Genomic DNA, 17,451 nt, shown 5'->3' on the forward strand with positions numbered 1-17,451 from the left:
GCAACATTTTAATTTGTTTTTGTTTAATTTTCGTAATATTTTACAGTAATTATCTTTTGTTGCGTGCTTATCAAACGTTTGTTTGGCGTGGACGTTATTATACGGTTAAATTGGGAAGATAATTTCCCACATAATTTTTTCAAAGTTCTTGAAATCGCCTTCAGAATTCAAGAGCCGCTTGAGAAGAGCTAAGAAACATTTCCAAAAACGTACTTTCCTTCCCGCGAGTTTCGTACCCACTTTTAAACGAGTCTTTTTTGTGATAAATTAACGCTGACGTAATGTACAAAAACTTACATTACTTTTGAATGATTCGCAAATTGGGAAAACATTAAATTAGCATTTTCCGGTGGTCACGATATAGCTACGTAGGGAATAGTGAACGTTATACTACACAAAAGAATATTCGTTATTCGGTAACAGAAAGTGCCTGCTCCGACCGTTGCCTCTAACGCGCTATTACCCCGAAATGAGCCCCTCGCGCCACCAAACCAACACACACACACACACACAAAACGGCGAAAATAAAATGAAACTCACTCTCCTCTTTCTCCACAGCATACTGCCAACTATTTCGCTCAATATTCATGCTAAAAATTCGACAATAAATCTAATCCGACCGAAGACTATAAATTTGCAAATTCCATTTTAGTAGCGCGTCTCTCCAATGGGCTTCCGAGCGAAATTGGCCCATATTCGAGTGTCACATTTCGTGTAAAAAGCGTCGAGTATTTTATCAACCTGATGAGCGTTTGTTGCGGGGGAAAGGCGACGGAGGCGACAAAACGAAACCAAGGACGAATTGATCCATACTCCAAAATGTTGATCAACCGTACAAACGCATAAACGAGAGACAAAAATGGAATAACAAATAATTTCAAGGTCTCTCTTTTCGGGGGATGCGAAGCAAAAAGATGATGCGGCAGAGAGAAGTAGCGTGATAGCGCGTCCGGACCGACGCAATGAACGCTTAGTAGCATCCCTTTCTTCCTCCGCTTCCAAAATCGACCCGTTTCTCCTGCCAACGGAGGAAAACTACTACACGGTTAAGGGAGAAACTGGTCAGGAATTCAGTCATTCATTTTATTCGAGATAGTGTCAAAATTTCGGAATTCTTTTGAGGAAATGCTTTTCTTAAATTTCTTTGAAGGATTTCAAAAAATTAAAAAATTCGAATATAAACGTAATTTACCCTTAAATTTCGCAAACACGCGACGCAGTAGGAAGAACGCCTTTTAGAATATTGCTAATTCTTTAAAGAAGCTAAAGTTCTATTTAATAATAATTCTAATTACCGAGACTTTTGAAAATCTTGACATTAATGGGAAACTCTGCAGACAATCCCACTTCGTATAATTAAGGAAATAAACCCGGTTTTTCGCTAAGGTCTCGTAATTGTTTGAAGATTATTTTACTCGTTATTAAAGAACGGCTTTGTGCTATGTTGACGTATTAGCACTTACGTAGGCTGATTAAACGCCGAAATGAAAAATGGATCGGCGCCACAATACAGCCAACCCCGTTTTGTAACCATTTTGTAAATAATATTTCATTTGAGGCGTAATAAAATATTTATATTTAAATAACTCTTTAACGCAAAAACAACGTAATTCAAGTTACGTGAGTTTTGCTTTCAGCCGACGATATGTTCAGCGAAAATAATTAAATCAAACAACTGAAAGCAAACAACTGAAAGCAAACAACTGAAAGCAAACAACTGAAAGCAAACAACTGAAAGCAAACAACTGAAAGCAAACAACTGAAAGCAAACAACTGAAAGCAAACAACTGAAAGCAAACAACTGAAAGCAAACAACTGAAAGCAAACAACTGAAAGCAAACAACTGAAAGCAAACAACTGAAAGCAAACAACTGAAAGCAAACAACTGAAAGCAAACAACTGAAAGCAAACAACTGAAAGCAAACAACTGAAAGCAAACAACTGAAAGCAAACAACTGAAAGCAAACAACTGAAAGCAAACAACTGAAAGCAAACAACTGAAAGCAAACAACTGAAAGCAAACAACTGAAAGCAAACAACTGAAAGCAAACAACTGAAAGCAAACAACTGAAAGCAAACAACTGAAAGCAAACAACTGAAAGCAAACAACTGAAAGCAAACAACTGAAAGCAAACAACTGAAAGCAAACAACTGAAAGCAAACAACTGAAAGCAAACAATTGAAAGCAAACAATTGAAAGCAAACAATTGAAAGCAAACAATTGAAAGCAAACAATAGGTGTTTTCGTAAATCCGCCGCTTCACTTTTTACTGTTGGGAGTACTGCCAACCGAGGCATTTTTTAGTTGGCCGTAATAGCCGTTTTTGTTTTCGGTTTCGTCTAAAGTGTCGCCTGCTAAAGTTTATGTTTTTTTACCTAGACCATTTCGATCGTTTCGCCATATTTTTAGGTTAAATTGTTATTTAATAAACTAGAAAATTATTAGTTAAACATTTGAAACTTATTTTGAAGGGTTCAAGATAAGATAAATTGCTTTTGTTGTATATCTAAAGGTATGTACCATATGCAAACTTTTGATAGTGCCATTATTTCCGATAGGCCTTGTCCTACGTAAAGAAAATCTTAAAACTACACGACCAAAAATATAAAATATATTAAAACCTACCTAGGAATATTTTCATTTATGGAGTCCATAACCCACCTAACACTTAGCCAACATATAAAATAAATACTAAAATACTAAATAGGACCACAATTGTTATTTTCTCAAAGGCCGCTGTTGTTTCACTATCACCCAGTGTACCTGAAGCAGACGCCAAATTCGAACAAAACAACGCGTAACTCGTTTCTATGACGTTTTTGTGACGTCGACCCCAACAGTAAAACAAGTTCGTCGGCAAGGAAAACAATTTGCTTATTCAGCTATTGAAAGCAAACAATTGAAAGCAAACAATTGAAAGCAAACAACTGAAAGCAAACAACTGAAAGCAAACAACTGAAAGCAAACAACTGAAAGCAAACAACTGAAAGCAAACAACTGAAAGCAAACAACTGAAAACACGTACGATTTCAGTTAAAAATTATTTAAACAGAGCCATACACGCTTTAGGAATGTACCCCGTAAAAATCACACGCTAGTCGGAAAAACGGGTTTAATACTACCGCATCCCTTTGTTGTTAAATCGTGACCCGACTGCGGCACAGTTCGATACGGTGTCGGCATTGCGTGCGTGCAGGCTCAAGCTACTTTCAGCTGATCCGCGAGATAGGGAAAAGGGGAGGGGGGGATAGGGTGCCCTTCTCCCCTCCCGCCGTGGCAGAGAGTCGGGAAATTCGAAGGCCCGAAAGATTTTGAAGGAAGAGGCAGAGCGGCGGCAATATTGGGGAAAAGATGAGTGTGTCTTAAAGAAGATGTAATAACTTCTTGAATAGAAGGTGTGAGGGCAAAGAAAACGTACGGCACGCGGAAACCGCTTGCCTCGCCGGATTATCTTCCTTCGCCTAGCCATCAGGGCAGAAACCCCCCCCCCCTACAATTTATTCCTTCGAAAGAGGAAAAAGTTCCAATCGCTTATAAATATTTTTTGAACAAAAATGTAAAATGCAGTAATAGCAAAAAAATCCTCCTTTAAAAAAAATAAATTTAATTTAACAAAAAATTAAAGTAATTAATACTTTTTTAATTCAAAGTGGTTTTACGTTTTACAAGTCGTGGATATCAAACGATTTTGACAAAGGGCGTATGACCAAATTGAACAACCTGTTTATGGTAAACTTTATAGATCCCTACAAGAATAAAACTTTAAAGGCCGACTACGTAGTTATTCGGTTTACTCAGTCTTTCTCTGGAATCTGGCTCGCTGCGAAACACACGTGCTATGCAAGCAGCCCGCTACCAGTGAAAGACGGAGTAAACCTAATAACTATGTAGTTGGCCTTTAACAGAAAAAAAAAGCGTGGAACGATAAATTCAGCTATATTTTTCCAACTTCCCTTAAAACAGTTAATTTCCGCAATTTCATAACGAAAGTTACGAAAATTTAAACAAGTACGGTTTTCGGATTGGTAATCATCTTAACTTTTTATACGTCAGCCAGCGAGCGATTGATATGGCCACGAACAAACAACGCTTTCGCGAAGAATCTTTTAGTTTTAGCGGAAGAAACCCTACGAGAGAAGGACGCGCGTACAGCCACTGATCCCGTTATTCGTAGGATTCCCAAGTCGGAATAGACGTTTCCCTTCTTAGTAGATCCTATAATAGGGCGCACCGGGGCGAAACTTTCCTTCAACATTCCACCGAGCTGATTCCAGCCATACGTAATACCAATAAACGTAGTATCCTCGAGACCGCTTAACTTGACGGGAGACAAAAGCGAGCGGAGCCAGAAACCCCGAACACGTATCCCAGTGACAAATAAGTCTGTCGCGAGGTGATAGGCAAAGGCGGAGTCGCCAGCGAGTAGATAAAGGATGGATTTGTTCGGATGTAGGGGTTGCTATGGTGATTGAAATAGGGATTTGCAGCTTTCGACCTAGACCGATTGTCCACCGCGTCTAACAAACGGAAAAGGAAAGTGCCTCCAATTGAGAGGATTTAGAAAGAAAACTACTTCGGGAACTAGATCCGATCGAGAGACACGTGAAACAAAAATTTAAATTTAAATTCAACGACTCCCCTCCCATTTTTCTTCCCCTGATGAGAAAATAAGTCAGTATGATTAACAGTCTCCACATAGACAGATCTTTTTCTCATTGGCGCGAAACTGAGAAATTGGTCTACTCTCTTAGTACTGACAAGATACGGAGCCACTCCGAGGTTGGCCAGTGACCAGACGACACCCCGTTACCTTTGATAATTCTTAAAACAATATGGCGGCACCCCACACAAGGAGAACGCAACCCGTCAAAAGTCGTACATTTTATCGCGTACATTGTTCATTGGTTAGACGCCTTAGCGCCAGCTGCCGTCAAAAGGGGAAATTGTCTTCTCAACCCCGCCCGTAAAACGCTCAGCGTAAAGGTTCGTCCAATGAAATTTGTACGCAACACTGCGGTAGCGTGTTTAAAGGCTAGCCGCGTTCTCCTTGTGTTTGTTGCTCCTAGATGGCGGCGCACACTATAAATAGAACGCAACCGCAAAAAAATGGCAGTTCCCTGAATTTCATAGTATTAAATTTGCAAAATTAGAAGACAAATTACAAAGTGAGGTTTTCCAACGAACAATTTTACGAGTCCTAATGGATTTCCAGTCCTAGACCATTCAATTTTCCCACCAAAGTGATTCACTCGTAGGGTTATATTTGTCCGAAAACTTTGTACCTGGCGAGCGATATATTTTCCCCGAAGAAAGAACGAACCCCCTCGCCACCCGCACTTATTGACCCGCGGGGAGTGCGCTAATGGACGGCCACTTGAGCCACGCCAAATCTAATCATCCATTCCACGTTGTACAAGTAGTCGGCGCGGCGATGACCCCAAACGGCCTCGGAGCCCAAATCTAACAGAAATGTCAAGACCATTTGAAACGGCGGCAGACGCGTCGACACGAGGACAGTTAACTTTCCATTTCCATTCGTCCGGTGTATTAGGAGGAAGCATCGACAATCCCGCCAGGATATCAAAAGAAACCTTTTATAGGGGTTTATTTCAGGTCGTGTTCAAGTTCCCCTCTTCGTCCGTCTCTCTTTCTCGCTCGTATAAATCCGGTCTCGCTTCTTTCAGGAGCGCCGCTAATGCACCATCACCATATGCTTAAATCCCAAGACCATTTCCAGCTCGGCATTATCTCCCTATTCTCTCAACGCGAGCGGGGCTCTTTGGAAACCCTAATGTACCTCACGATTTGCTGCTCCATCCATACCGCCGTTATATTATATTCCGATAGATGCGTTAAAAGTGTCGCCTTGTTAAGCCACGCGTGTTAATGATGAGCGACTCTCAGAACCAATTGCCAAAGCGAGTGCTTCGGAACGTTCGGGGGATGGTTTCGCCTCGAGACACCCGGACGAAATTTCGTCATTACAATAACCCCAGCCTAAGCCTATAATTACGTTATAATAAGTGAGTCAATTAGTCGCGATAATTACTGATAGCCGCGTTTGGCGTGACGTAGAATTGACGTCATACCCAAAAAGGTAAGCGACTCTAGCGAGAAAAATAGGCAACTATAAAAACAAATGATCACTATGACGACGAGGCCAAGAACGCCTATTGATCCTAATGACATCTGAAGTCCACCAAAATGTGTGGTCGATCTTGAAATGGTTCTCGGTATAAATTGAACACGCCGAAGATAAGCAACTGACACGCGTTATAAATTTACGGGCCATCTATCGAAACGTATAGTTCCGATATCTTTTTTCAAATTCATTTAGAAGCGCAATCCGTCGAAACGTACTTGAACGAGTTTTAACACGAAATGTTTTCCCAACCATATCCGAGTGAATAACAAAGTTATTTCAGATTTTACGTTACGCCTAACTTTGTCGTTACGGTGTCACTCGTGACGTAAACAAGGGCGTATTTTAGTTATATTTTTAGCCAATGCCATAGCAAAAGACATTTAAAAGACACTTTAAATTAAGGATTTTTTCGAAATTAGGTCAAATTAACGAAACCAAATAAAATTAATAGGAACTATTTAGTTTAGAATACGCGTGTTACGTAACGAAAATAAGAAAGACTCTCACAGCGCGTTTTTGTGGCAAGAAAGACTGCCAGAGTTTTATAGGACGTCCGCTAGAGACGATGTCACGCTGTTTACAAGTCACTCTCTCTCTCTCTCTCTCTCTCTCTCTCTCTCTCTCTCTCTCTTTATAGTAACACAAGATTAGACTTTGTGACTCATAAGTTCTTTTTTATCTAAATTTCCTGCGAGGCTAGTGTATATTTTGTCGCGTATTCCTTTCGGTTTTCCCTGGCGAGTTAAAGACGAGCGCGCATGCAGGAAGGCAAGCAAGCAAGCAGCTGCCTCCAGCAGCCAGCCAACCAGCCAGCTTGGGGACTTCGGTCTCCGTTCACCTCCGAGAGCATCCTCGCTATCCGACTGAGGCCGCCGTTTTTCATTCTGTCGAGATAATCTCTTCAAACGACATACATTAAGCCTCTTAAACGACAAGTTAAGACCGGAGCGGTCGGAATGTTAAGCCAATGATACTTAAGGGGTACCAGGATTCGGTTGAAACCGCAGACTCGGGCAGGAAGTTGCGCTTCTCCCAGGGACGGAGCCGACAGAAACCCAAATGTTTTAACCTTTATTCTAACCTACATCTGGCGACGGTTTCCGAATAAAAAAAGAGCCAACTGTAACCTAAATATTTGAGCTTGATTCTTTGTATTCTCAAAAATACATAGTTACGCTAAATTAACGAATTTCAAAAAGAAATTTCCCTTTCAAATCTACCGCTACTTTGAACTTCTTTCGACTATCTAAGGCGGTGGTCGACGCCAAATAAGTCAATAATAGTAACGGACAAAATTTAAGCCAACGATTTATGTTCGAAAAAAAAAACCAAAATGATTTGGCGTCATTCATTTAGGGCGGGGAAGTATACGAAAGTCATTGACAATTACGTGAAAGACCGATGAAGAAAACGCAGCCGCGACCCGGCGCGATGCCTCAAACGAAAGGAATGATACACGCTCTAAATTTGGCACCTTTCGGATAAACAATCTAAGAAAAGGCAGACTCGCTTAGCAAACATTACACGAGCGTTTTCAGAGTTGGCGTAATACCGCGACAGACTCTCCGAGATACAAATATTTACTAAAAACACCAGTTAATTTACACCGAGTTAAATTTTAACAAATTATAGGGCGTTTAAATCCAATAAGAAAGTTTTACGCGCGTGCATATACGAAATAGGAGAAAGAAGCTCATCCCAAAATCCAATAAAAATCCAAATTGGGAACAGCCAGACAGCTGGCGAAGACGGTTGTAGTTTACATTATCCAATATGGCCCAACGCTTTGACGCGTCTAGCGAGGAAATGTTTACGCGAGATTCCCTCTCATATCCTATCAAACAATTATATTTGATTTGTCTACTCGCGCCGATAAACACATTTTCCGTCCAGAAGCTGGTGCGTAAACCTCTTTTGAAACGAACCGACTGCCGAGAACGTATAAAAAGGATACGATCCAGTCCGCGATGATGCAAACGCGACGCGCTTTGTCCTCTAGCGTGGGACGCGAGACGTTTCGCGCAGTCAAAATATAAACTCGTCCATCGCGAGGCCTCCCTCCTCCTGTCGCAGTCAAAAATAGAATTAGTAGTGACAGTTCTCAAATTTACGCCGTGAACGAAATGGCTACGCCGCGTTTGCCGACTGAATGAATACTTTTCAAGAATTTGAAAAAATCTCCACTTTTTCCGGACTCCTCTATGAATTTGGAAATTACCTTATTTAGATTTTTTTGTTAATCCTTTAATTGCCAAGTTTTCCAAAAACGCAAAGAAATTGTATTACGTTTAAAGGATGGTTTTCCCCTTCCATAAAAACTTGTTGTAACGGTAATAGTCAGTGTAGACTCGCGCGGCATGAAGGGGGTTGATACCACCCTCCTATACGCATTGCAACCTCGCCAACTGAATTAAAGGTATTAAAAGTCGCTAGCTGATTTCGGTGTTAGTATAGCTGATTATTAGGGAGCTGTTGGCTCGCGTGGCATGAAGGGCTTGCCACCACCCTCCTACGCATTGTAACCCCGCGAAAAATCCCCATATAAATTAATTTTCATTCTAGTAGCGGTTAAAAACATCTCAAAATTCGCTTTCGCTACTTTTTAACGTGAACATATTACGCTAATAGTGGAGAATTTATAATTCAAAATAAGCTACGCTTGCTGAACTTAATTTTATGTAGCTCATTCGTCACGGAATACGTAGAAGTTCAGTTCAGTTTATGTTTAAAAACAGGGTAGCTCGTCGAATTTACTCATGCCCAGGGCTTTTCGTAGTAAAACGTCACCCGTACGCGGCAGCAACATCAAAACAAGAAGGCCAATGTTACTTTATAGAAAGGCCTATTGATACCTTTTGTAGCATGCAGAAGCGATTTGACGCCTAACATTTTTCGTTAAGGCTGTTTTTCATGAGAGCAAAAACGCCACGACTGCCACAGTCAATAAGCAGTTGGTAAAAATATTGTCTAGTGTGTCTAATGGTTCACCGTAAAAATTGAACAAAACCTGTCGTTAATTTGATCACCGTTTGCGTAAAATTCTACTTTAATATTTTGTTGGTAACTTTCTTTTTGGTGTATAATACCCAATTTTGGATTAACTCTGTAAATCAAGAGCTCTCGAGCATAAATTGGTTTGAAGGTGAATTAAAGGTGGAGTCCTTCAATGTGCTTGTCTAATAAGTAAGCCAGTAGCTGGCGTATAAGATCAAGATTGGTTCGGAGGGCATAGAATTGCCTAATAGAACACAACATTTCGGGGAGCAAGTGGTTATCCTCCCCCCCCCCCCTACGCCACTGATTAATTGAAGTTTTTCAGGTGTAGAATTTTAAGAAATTGAGATAAAAAAAATTGTTTTTAAGTTTTATTTCATTTGGAAATTTAGCGAGGCTGTTGAAAAATGAAATATTTAAAAACACCCTGATAAAACTCTAGTGAATACAGCGACAATAACCAGCGCAATTCCACGGCGCAAAACGTTCTTCACGTACCGCGAATGTAAGCGTGAACGCGTAAAGGGGCGCCAGAGTTTATGGTGTTGTAAAAACACGGAAAACGGCTTTGCCGGAAGTTGAGGGGTATATATAAGTGGCCGGGGTTCTTTTAACGCTTTATTTCATAAAGGTTTTCAGGCCGACCCAAAAGCAACTCGATTTGGTTTTAAGACGCTCAAGAAGTTGTAAATGGGGTTAAGATGAAAATCTCTCTCTTGAGAAAGACAGTGAGAGAGTGAGGGTGGCTCGCGGGAGGAGGCATTCAGTAACGCAATGTTTCTTTTTCGAAAGTAATAAAGTGGAATTTATTGGGCTTTGGCTCCAGCTTCTGGCTGCGACGAAGACATCGTAAAAAACTAGCTTTGTTGAAAGCGCCAAGTAGAAGAAAAAAGAGCTCGTAAAAACACATCAAAGGGTTCCTCTTCCTCAACAGTTCTCTTCGAAATTTCCTCCAGAAAAAACTCCATTACGCGGCGACGATATATAGTGGCCATGATTCACAATAAACAGCAAAATATGCAATACCGCGTCGTATCCTACCTTATCGTCATTTCGCACCAAGAGCGTAGAGTAATGAATTATTCCATCCCGATTTAAATCTTATCTTTAACTCGCAAAATTATTTACGTTTTGTCTAGTGGAACGCGGCATAAATTATACAGGGTGTTTCAAAAGGTTGTGCAAAAAGTTTAAGGAGTTGTAGGGGGTGAGTTGAGAAGTATGCCAGTTTTTTTTCCATTTTCCTACGATGAGTTAAAAGAGCGCCAAAGAGCATCAAAATGTGGCCTACTAGCCCCTGGAAGTAGGCTGCAACCAGCCCAAAACCCAGCAGCGGGGAAACTAAAACATTAAGGTTTGGGTTCGTGTGATAGGTAAAAAAGGACATTATCGAATGGTCAGACTGGAAATAGCGTACTACACAGGGTTTTCAAAAAGTTCTGCAACAATTCTAAGGAGTTGTAGGGGGTGAGTTGAGAAGTATGCCTGTTTTTTCCCCATTTTCCTACGATGAGTTAAAAGAGCGCCAGAGAGCTTCAAAGTGTGGCCTGCTAACTCCGGGAAGTAAGCGCAAAACCCAGCAGCAGGAACTTTAATACTGTTTCAGTTTACAAAGTCATTTTTACCTATCACACGTACGAACCCTAACCTTAATGTTCGCGTTTCCCTGCTGCTTAGTTTGGCGCTCGTTGCAGAATACTTCCAGGGGCTAGTAGGCCACACTTTGAAGCTCTCTGGCATACTTCTCAACTCACCCCCTACAACTCCTTAAAATTTTTGCATAACCTTTTAAGACACCCGGTATAATTTATAGCTTTTAGAAAGTGAAAAAGAAGAAAGTTTTCGTCGAATGTGCCGAGGTGAATTTCTCAATGACACAACCAGACTCTATAGACGCGGTAATTGAGTGTGTCGCTCGGGTTCTGAACTGACGATTGATTCTTATTCTTAAGGTTGTTGATGAGACGTTTGTGCCCAATTAGCTCGGGCCCGTTTACTGTCGTCCGTCGGATCATTCTCTCTAAATAAGCGTGGAAAAACCTAATAGCTTAAAACGGGGCAAATTGCGAGCGACGAAACGAAAGCTGTTCCGGAGACGCGAAGGTATAAATCTTAAGCGAGAATAAAGCGGGAGGCTTTACTACGTATAATCCGGGGCGCACGAGCGGAAGTTTGAAATATCCGCGCAGGGTCAGTTCCGAGCTTGGGGCGTCAAATTGACGGCCCCCGTTTCTTCTAATACCGCCCCCCTCCGCCAGCCGACATCCCACTTCTGTTTCATCTTCTTGTTCGCCACCCCTCCCCCCCGCCGGCGCACCCACTAAATCCGCCAAAACGCCAAACTCCAAAACCATCTCGTTCGTCTTTCTCAAGAAGGGCACCGCGCGATATAGCGGGAAAAACATCTCGAAGGGGAGCGCGGGGGGGGGGGGAGGCTGCGAGCGGTAGTACGCCAGTGGTGGAGCTTCCCCGCGAGACATGATCTATGATTGAGATGGTCAGAACGATGTTCGGAGCTTTGCTTGAAACAATGCTTTAGCCACCATCCCCGTAAAGGCTTACGCACTGCTGTCACGAAAGTTAACACCGGGTTGCATTCGCACTACGAACCGCAAGGGCTATTTCGAATAAACGAAGTCATTTTTTACAATTAAAAAATACAGTGACGTGGGGACATTAGGGCAATGCCCCTCCCATATATTGTACTGGGAGGGAGGGGGCTACTAAGGTAATTGCCCGCTCCGGCTTTTCCGACGGTTCAAAGCTTGAAATTAAAGAGTTAAAATATATTAAAGGCAATAGATATTGATGCAATATTTAACCCCAGATAAGAATACTGAAGTGGGTAATTTGATGATCTGCCGTTCATCTTTAGTATTAAATTAACAATGGTTTGGTATCAAATTATTCTTGAAATATTCTAGCGTGTCTCCACTTTTGGCGATAAGTATCACCTTACAATCCACCGAAACATTTCCAAAGTCAAATATTTGAAATCTTGGTCGTTTTTGGCTTTCAAAAAACAAACCTTTGAGTTTCCACCACTTTTATTTCTCTATTCACTTACTCAGTATCAATAATTACATTACTATCATTAACACACCAGGGTTCGTACAAAATTTCCGGAATTAAATTCCCTGACATTTCCACGTTTTCCCTGATCATTTTTGCAGAATAAACGAATGTTTTGAGGTAAAGTTTAGAAAAATATTTATTATGTATTTTTAATACATCTTTCAAAAATTTATTTGTGTGATTTTTTGGGGTCATTTTAAAATTATTTTACTTTTTTGGACCGTTTTAAAATTGCCTGACCATTCCCTGACCATTTGGAATCATTTTCAAATTCCCTGACATTTTTGAAACATTTTCAAAGTTTTCCAGGTCGTGTACTAACCTTGCACACTACGAGTATCCGATATTATTACCAATATTTGACGAAAAAATAAAAGCTGTAATGAACGCGATTCATAAGCTCCGAGGTTGAAAACTAATCAAGAAAGAATGAAAATCAATAGAGTCTAGAGACCCCCCGGCATTTATTCCTCGCCTCCCCTCTTCCTTCAACGAACAAAAAAGGCGAGAGCTTTCATAAAGGGCCACCGCGCTTTCAGTACGTAGATAATGAATCACCTTGAGTAAAATGGCTTAATAAAAGAATGTTATCTTTGGGACAATTCGAACGTAACTGCGGCGGAAGTGGCGCATCCAGGAGAAGAGGAAGACGATGGCGAGAGGGCGAAGAGACTTTGTCGCGGGGAGGGGGAGGCGTCCGCGATAACGTCGGTATCCATAGCGATATGATCCCGCGCGGATGGCACGGCGCGCCGAGGAGATTCCATCCCTTTGTGTCGGGGATGCGGACTGAAGGAAAGCGATTTCTCCACTCACGACTACTACAAGTAACATCCTTCTTAGGCCGGAGCTTCCAATATATTCGGCGCCTAAATGGCGGCCATTCCCGCGAAATCCCAAAACCCTTCAGCGAGCCGCGTCTCACCACCCTCCCCGCACCCCACCGGGTTTGGATGCATTTTTTTTTATATATAGGCGTCCAAACCCCTGGTATCGGACTTCGCTTCAGTGTATCACACGCCCAGTTTTCTTGGAAACTGACGAGAGGAGGAAGGCTGAGAAAACTCTAGCTTTTGACGTTAATTGAAACGCTTCGCTCGAGATAATGGCCGAGGATTAGAAAAGGTTAGAGAAGAAATGAGAATGGAAAGCGGTTCTCATCGTCGGCCGCGCTCGATTTTCGTCTGCCAAAAAAGGGTTGTCTGGCCGCTGTTGCATGGACCTATCTGCCGCTCTTTTGGTTTATCCCGGGAGCGCGCAACCGGGCGAGCTCGGTTCCGGGAATTTCATCTCCGGAGATTCCCGGAAAAAGCGAGTGCCGAAGAGAAATTACTGGTATGATTTCCTAGAAGCGCGGAAGCTTTATCTTCGTGCCGAGACGGGCATTCAAATCTACCAACAAAAATAAGAGAAAATGAATCGTTAAACGAAAGAGAGCCCGAATAATTTATCGGGCCGCTTTTACGACGTTTCCATGTATAAGTACGTTGCTTGGACCCTTTCGCTCGATTCCATAATCGACTTTCTCGTGTTTTAATGCCAACATTTTTTAAAGTAGATTCGTCACTTTATTTACCAGCACTAAGAAGGTTTCGTAAGACCAAATGAAAGGTTCTAATATATTCAATAAAATAATTAATTATCTTATATATTTATCATTAGCCTATCATAAGGTCCCCGTAAGTAAAGGTCAAGCATAGAACCCCATGTTTACGGCATTGTCCATGCGAGAAGAAAATGACGATAGGGCAGTAGCCAAATTTCTACATCTAAAATATTATCTTACTTGGTAGAGCAGCCACGCTAGGGTTCATAAATGCCACGCAAAACGCGCCTAAATCTCAAATTTGAAAAATAAATACCTTCAGAAACACAAATCTTATTTCTAATAGCCAGTTTTAGGTTCTGACGAATCATTTTGCAAAAATAAGTGTTAATTTTAAGTTTTAAAGCGATAAAATTGCGAAAAATTCTTGGCTACGGTACTAAGGGCTCGCGGCGGCTTGCGCGGATTTTGAATACCTATACCTCTTAATAACGGTTATGTGATCGTCAAAAATTTGGCCTAGACCTTTGCTTATGGGGACCCTATGATAGGCTTATGTTTTTGTTAATAGCTGACTTTACGAGTTCAATGGAAAACAAAGAAATATTTTCAATTAAAATAAAGTAAAGTTATCCCTAACAGCCTTTACCATACGAGAGACGGCAAAACGGAATGGAAGACGAGATTATATAAGTGTAGATGTTATTATTTATATTTCGGTTAGTTAATGTCAAATAAAACACGAAATAGGCTAACGAAATATTATCGATATTAAATAAGCTGATCGTACCTTGTCGTGGCGCCATCTATAGATTAATTGCCGAGCTATTAATTAGTAAAACTCTCGATATTCTAAAAACTAATATATCTTTGAATTTGGCCTCCACAATCCCCCTTTCGTTGCACTCGTACGCGTACGTCATACCAGGATATTTGTATAAATTATACGACCCCAAACATTCCTTTCTGTCAGCTCTACTTCGCGAGAAATAAAAATCAGTGAACTCGTAGGGAAATGAACCATAAATTTGGCAAACGTCAAAACAACCACTTGAAAGCTACGAGTAAAGTCTATAAAGTTCATTTTCTCTTCGCCATTAACGTAGACAAGCGGTATTATTACTTATTTTACTTTTACTCTCATAAAAAGAAATTCTACAAATACAAAACCCGAGACAAAACCACTAAGGTAGAAGCAAAAGTTTTAGTCGTAGCATTTGTACCAGCGCCATCGTACATCAACTTATAAGTGAATCCATAATTAAATAAATTAAAATAATATTATACATTGAATAATATTGACCGTGACGAACAAGGGTTCGGACATTCAAAGAAATCCCGTACATTTTCTAAGTAATCCGAAATTTATCCTGAATTTCAATCTCTAAATCCGACGGCAAATCTCTAAATCCGACGGCAAATCTCTAAATCCGACGACAAATCTCTAAATCCGACGACAAATCTCTAAATCCGACGACAAATCTCTAAATCCGACGACAAATCTCTAAATCCGACGACAAATCTCTAAATCCGACGACAAATCTCTAAATCCGACGACAAATCTCTAAATCCGACGACAAATCTCTAAATCCGACGACAAATCTCTAAATCCGACGACAAATCTCTAAATCCAACGACAAATCTCTAAATCCGACGACGGATCTCTAAATCCGACGACGGATCTCTAAATCCGACGACGGATCTCTAAATCCGACGACGGATCTCTAAATCCGACGACGGATCTCTAAATCCGACGACGGATCTCTAAATCCGACGACGGATCTCTAAATCCGACGACGGATCTCTAAATCCGACGACGGATCTCTAAATCCGACGACGGATCTCTAAATCCGACGACGGATCTCTAAATCCGACGACGGATCTCTAAATCCGACGACGGATCTCTAAATCCGACGACGGATCTCTAAATCCGACGACGGATCTCTAAATCCGACGACGGATCTCTAAATCCGACGACGGATCTCTAAATCCGACGACGGATCTCTAAATCCGACGACGGATCTCTAAATCCGACGACGGATCTCTAAATCCGACGACAGATCTCTAAATCCGACGACAGATCTCTAAATCCGACGACAGATCTCTAAATCCGACGACAGATCTCGAAATCCGACGACAGATCTCGAAATCCGACGACAGATCTCGAAATCCGACGACAGATCTCTAAATCCGACGACAGATCTCGAAATCCGACGACAGATCTCGAAATCCGACGACAGATCCCGAAATCCGACGACAGATCCCGAAATCCGACGACAGATCGAGAAATCCGACGGGAAATCGAGAAATCCCGAAATCCGACGACGGATCTCTAAATCCGACGACGGATCTCTAAATCCGACGACGGATCTCTAAATCCGACGACGGATCTCTAAATCCGACGACGGATCTCTAAATCCGACGACGGATCTCTAAATCCGACGACGGATCTCTAAATCCGACGACGGATCTCTAAATCCGACGACGGATCTCTAAATCCGACGACGGATCTCTAAATCCGACGACGGATCTCTAAATCCGACGACGGATCTCTAAATCCGACGACGGATCTCTAAATCCGACGACGGATCTCTAAATCCGACGACGGATCTCTAAATCCGACGACGGATCTCTAAATCCGACGACGGATCTCTAAATCCGACGACGGATCTCTAAATCCGACGACGGATCTCTAAATCCGACGACGGATCTCTAAATCCGACGACGGATCTCTAAATCCGACGACGGATCTCTAAATCCGACGACGGATCTCTAAATCCGACGACGGATCTCTAAATCCGACGACGGATCTCTAAATCCGACGACGGATCTCTAAATCCGACGACGGATCTCTAAATCCGACGACGGATCTCTAAATCCGACGACGGATCTCTAAATCCGACGACGGATCTCTAAATCCGACGACGGATCTCTAAATCCGACGACGGATCTCTAAATCCGACGACGGATCTCTAAATCCGACGACGGATCTCTAAATCCGACGACGGATCTCTAAATCCGACGACGGATCTCTAAATCCGACGACGGATCTCTAAATCCGACGACGGATCTCTAAATCCGACGACGGATCTCTAAATCCGACGACGGATCTCTAAATCCGACGACGGATCTCTAAATCCGACGACGGATCTCTAAATCCGACGACGGATCTCTAAATCCGACGACGGATCTCTAAATCCGACGACGGATCTCTAAATCCGACGACGGATCTCTAAATCCGACGACGGATCTCTAAATCCGACGACAGATCTCAAAATCCGACGACAGATCCCTAAATCCGACGGGAAATCGATAAATCCCGAAATCCGACGGGAAATCGATAAATCCCAAAATCCGACGGGAAATCGAGAAATCCCGAAATCCGACGGGAAATCGATAAATCCCGAAATCCGACGGGAAATCGATAAATCCCGAAATCCGACGGGAAATCGATAAATCCCGAAATCCGACGGGAAATCGAGAAATCCCGAAATCCGACGGGAAATCGAGAAATCCCGAAATCCGACGGGAAATCGAGAAATCCCGAAATCCGACGGGAAATCGAGAAATCCCGAAATCCGACGGGAAATCGAGAAATCCCGAAATCCGACGGGAAATCGATAAATCCCGAAATCCGACGGGAAATCGATAAATCCCGAAATCCGACGGGAAATCGATAAATCCCGAAAT

The 17,451-nt window shown here is 42.0% G+C and overlaps 1 protein-coding gene across 4 annotated transcripts in view; it reads right to left on the minus strand.

Annotated features, from left to right (window-relative positions):
- LOC149947507 (uncharacterized) overlaps window positions 1-17,451 on the minus strand; it is a 111,272-nt gene that overhangs the window by 9,519 nt on the left and 84,302 nt on the right. The window contains exon 1 of one of the 4 annotated variants that reach the window (XM_090172108.1): window positions 541-804. The exons of the other annotated variants lie outside the window; for them this stretch is intronic. Within the exon in view, the coding sequence (XP_090028234.1) occupies window positions 541-561 (21 nt within the window). The 5' untranslated portion in view covers window positions 562-804. Of the gene's footprint in view, window positions 1-540; window positions 805-17,451 lie in introns of those variants that run through there. 4 annotated transcript variants of the gene reach the window in all.

The sequence above is a fragment of the Leiobunum rupestre genome, chromosome 4 (genome assembly GCF_980474605.1).
Source record: "Leiobunum rupestre chromosome 4, qqLeiRupe1.1.hap1, whole genome shotgun sequence".
Lineage (NCBI taxonomy): Eukaryota > Metazoa > Arthropoda > Arachnida > Opiliones > Sclerosomatidae > Leiobunum > Leiobunum rupestre.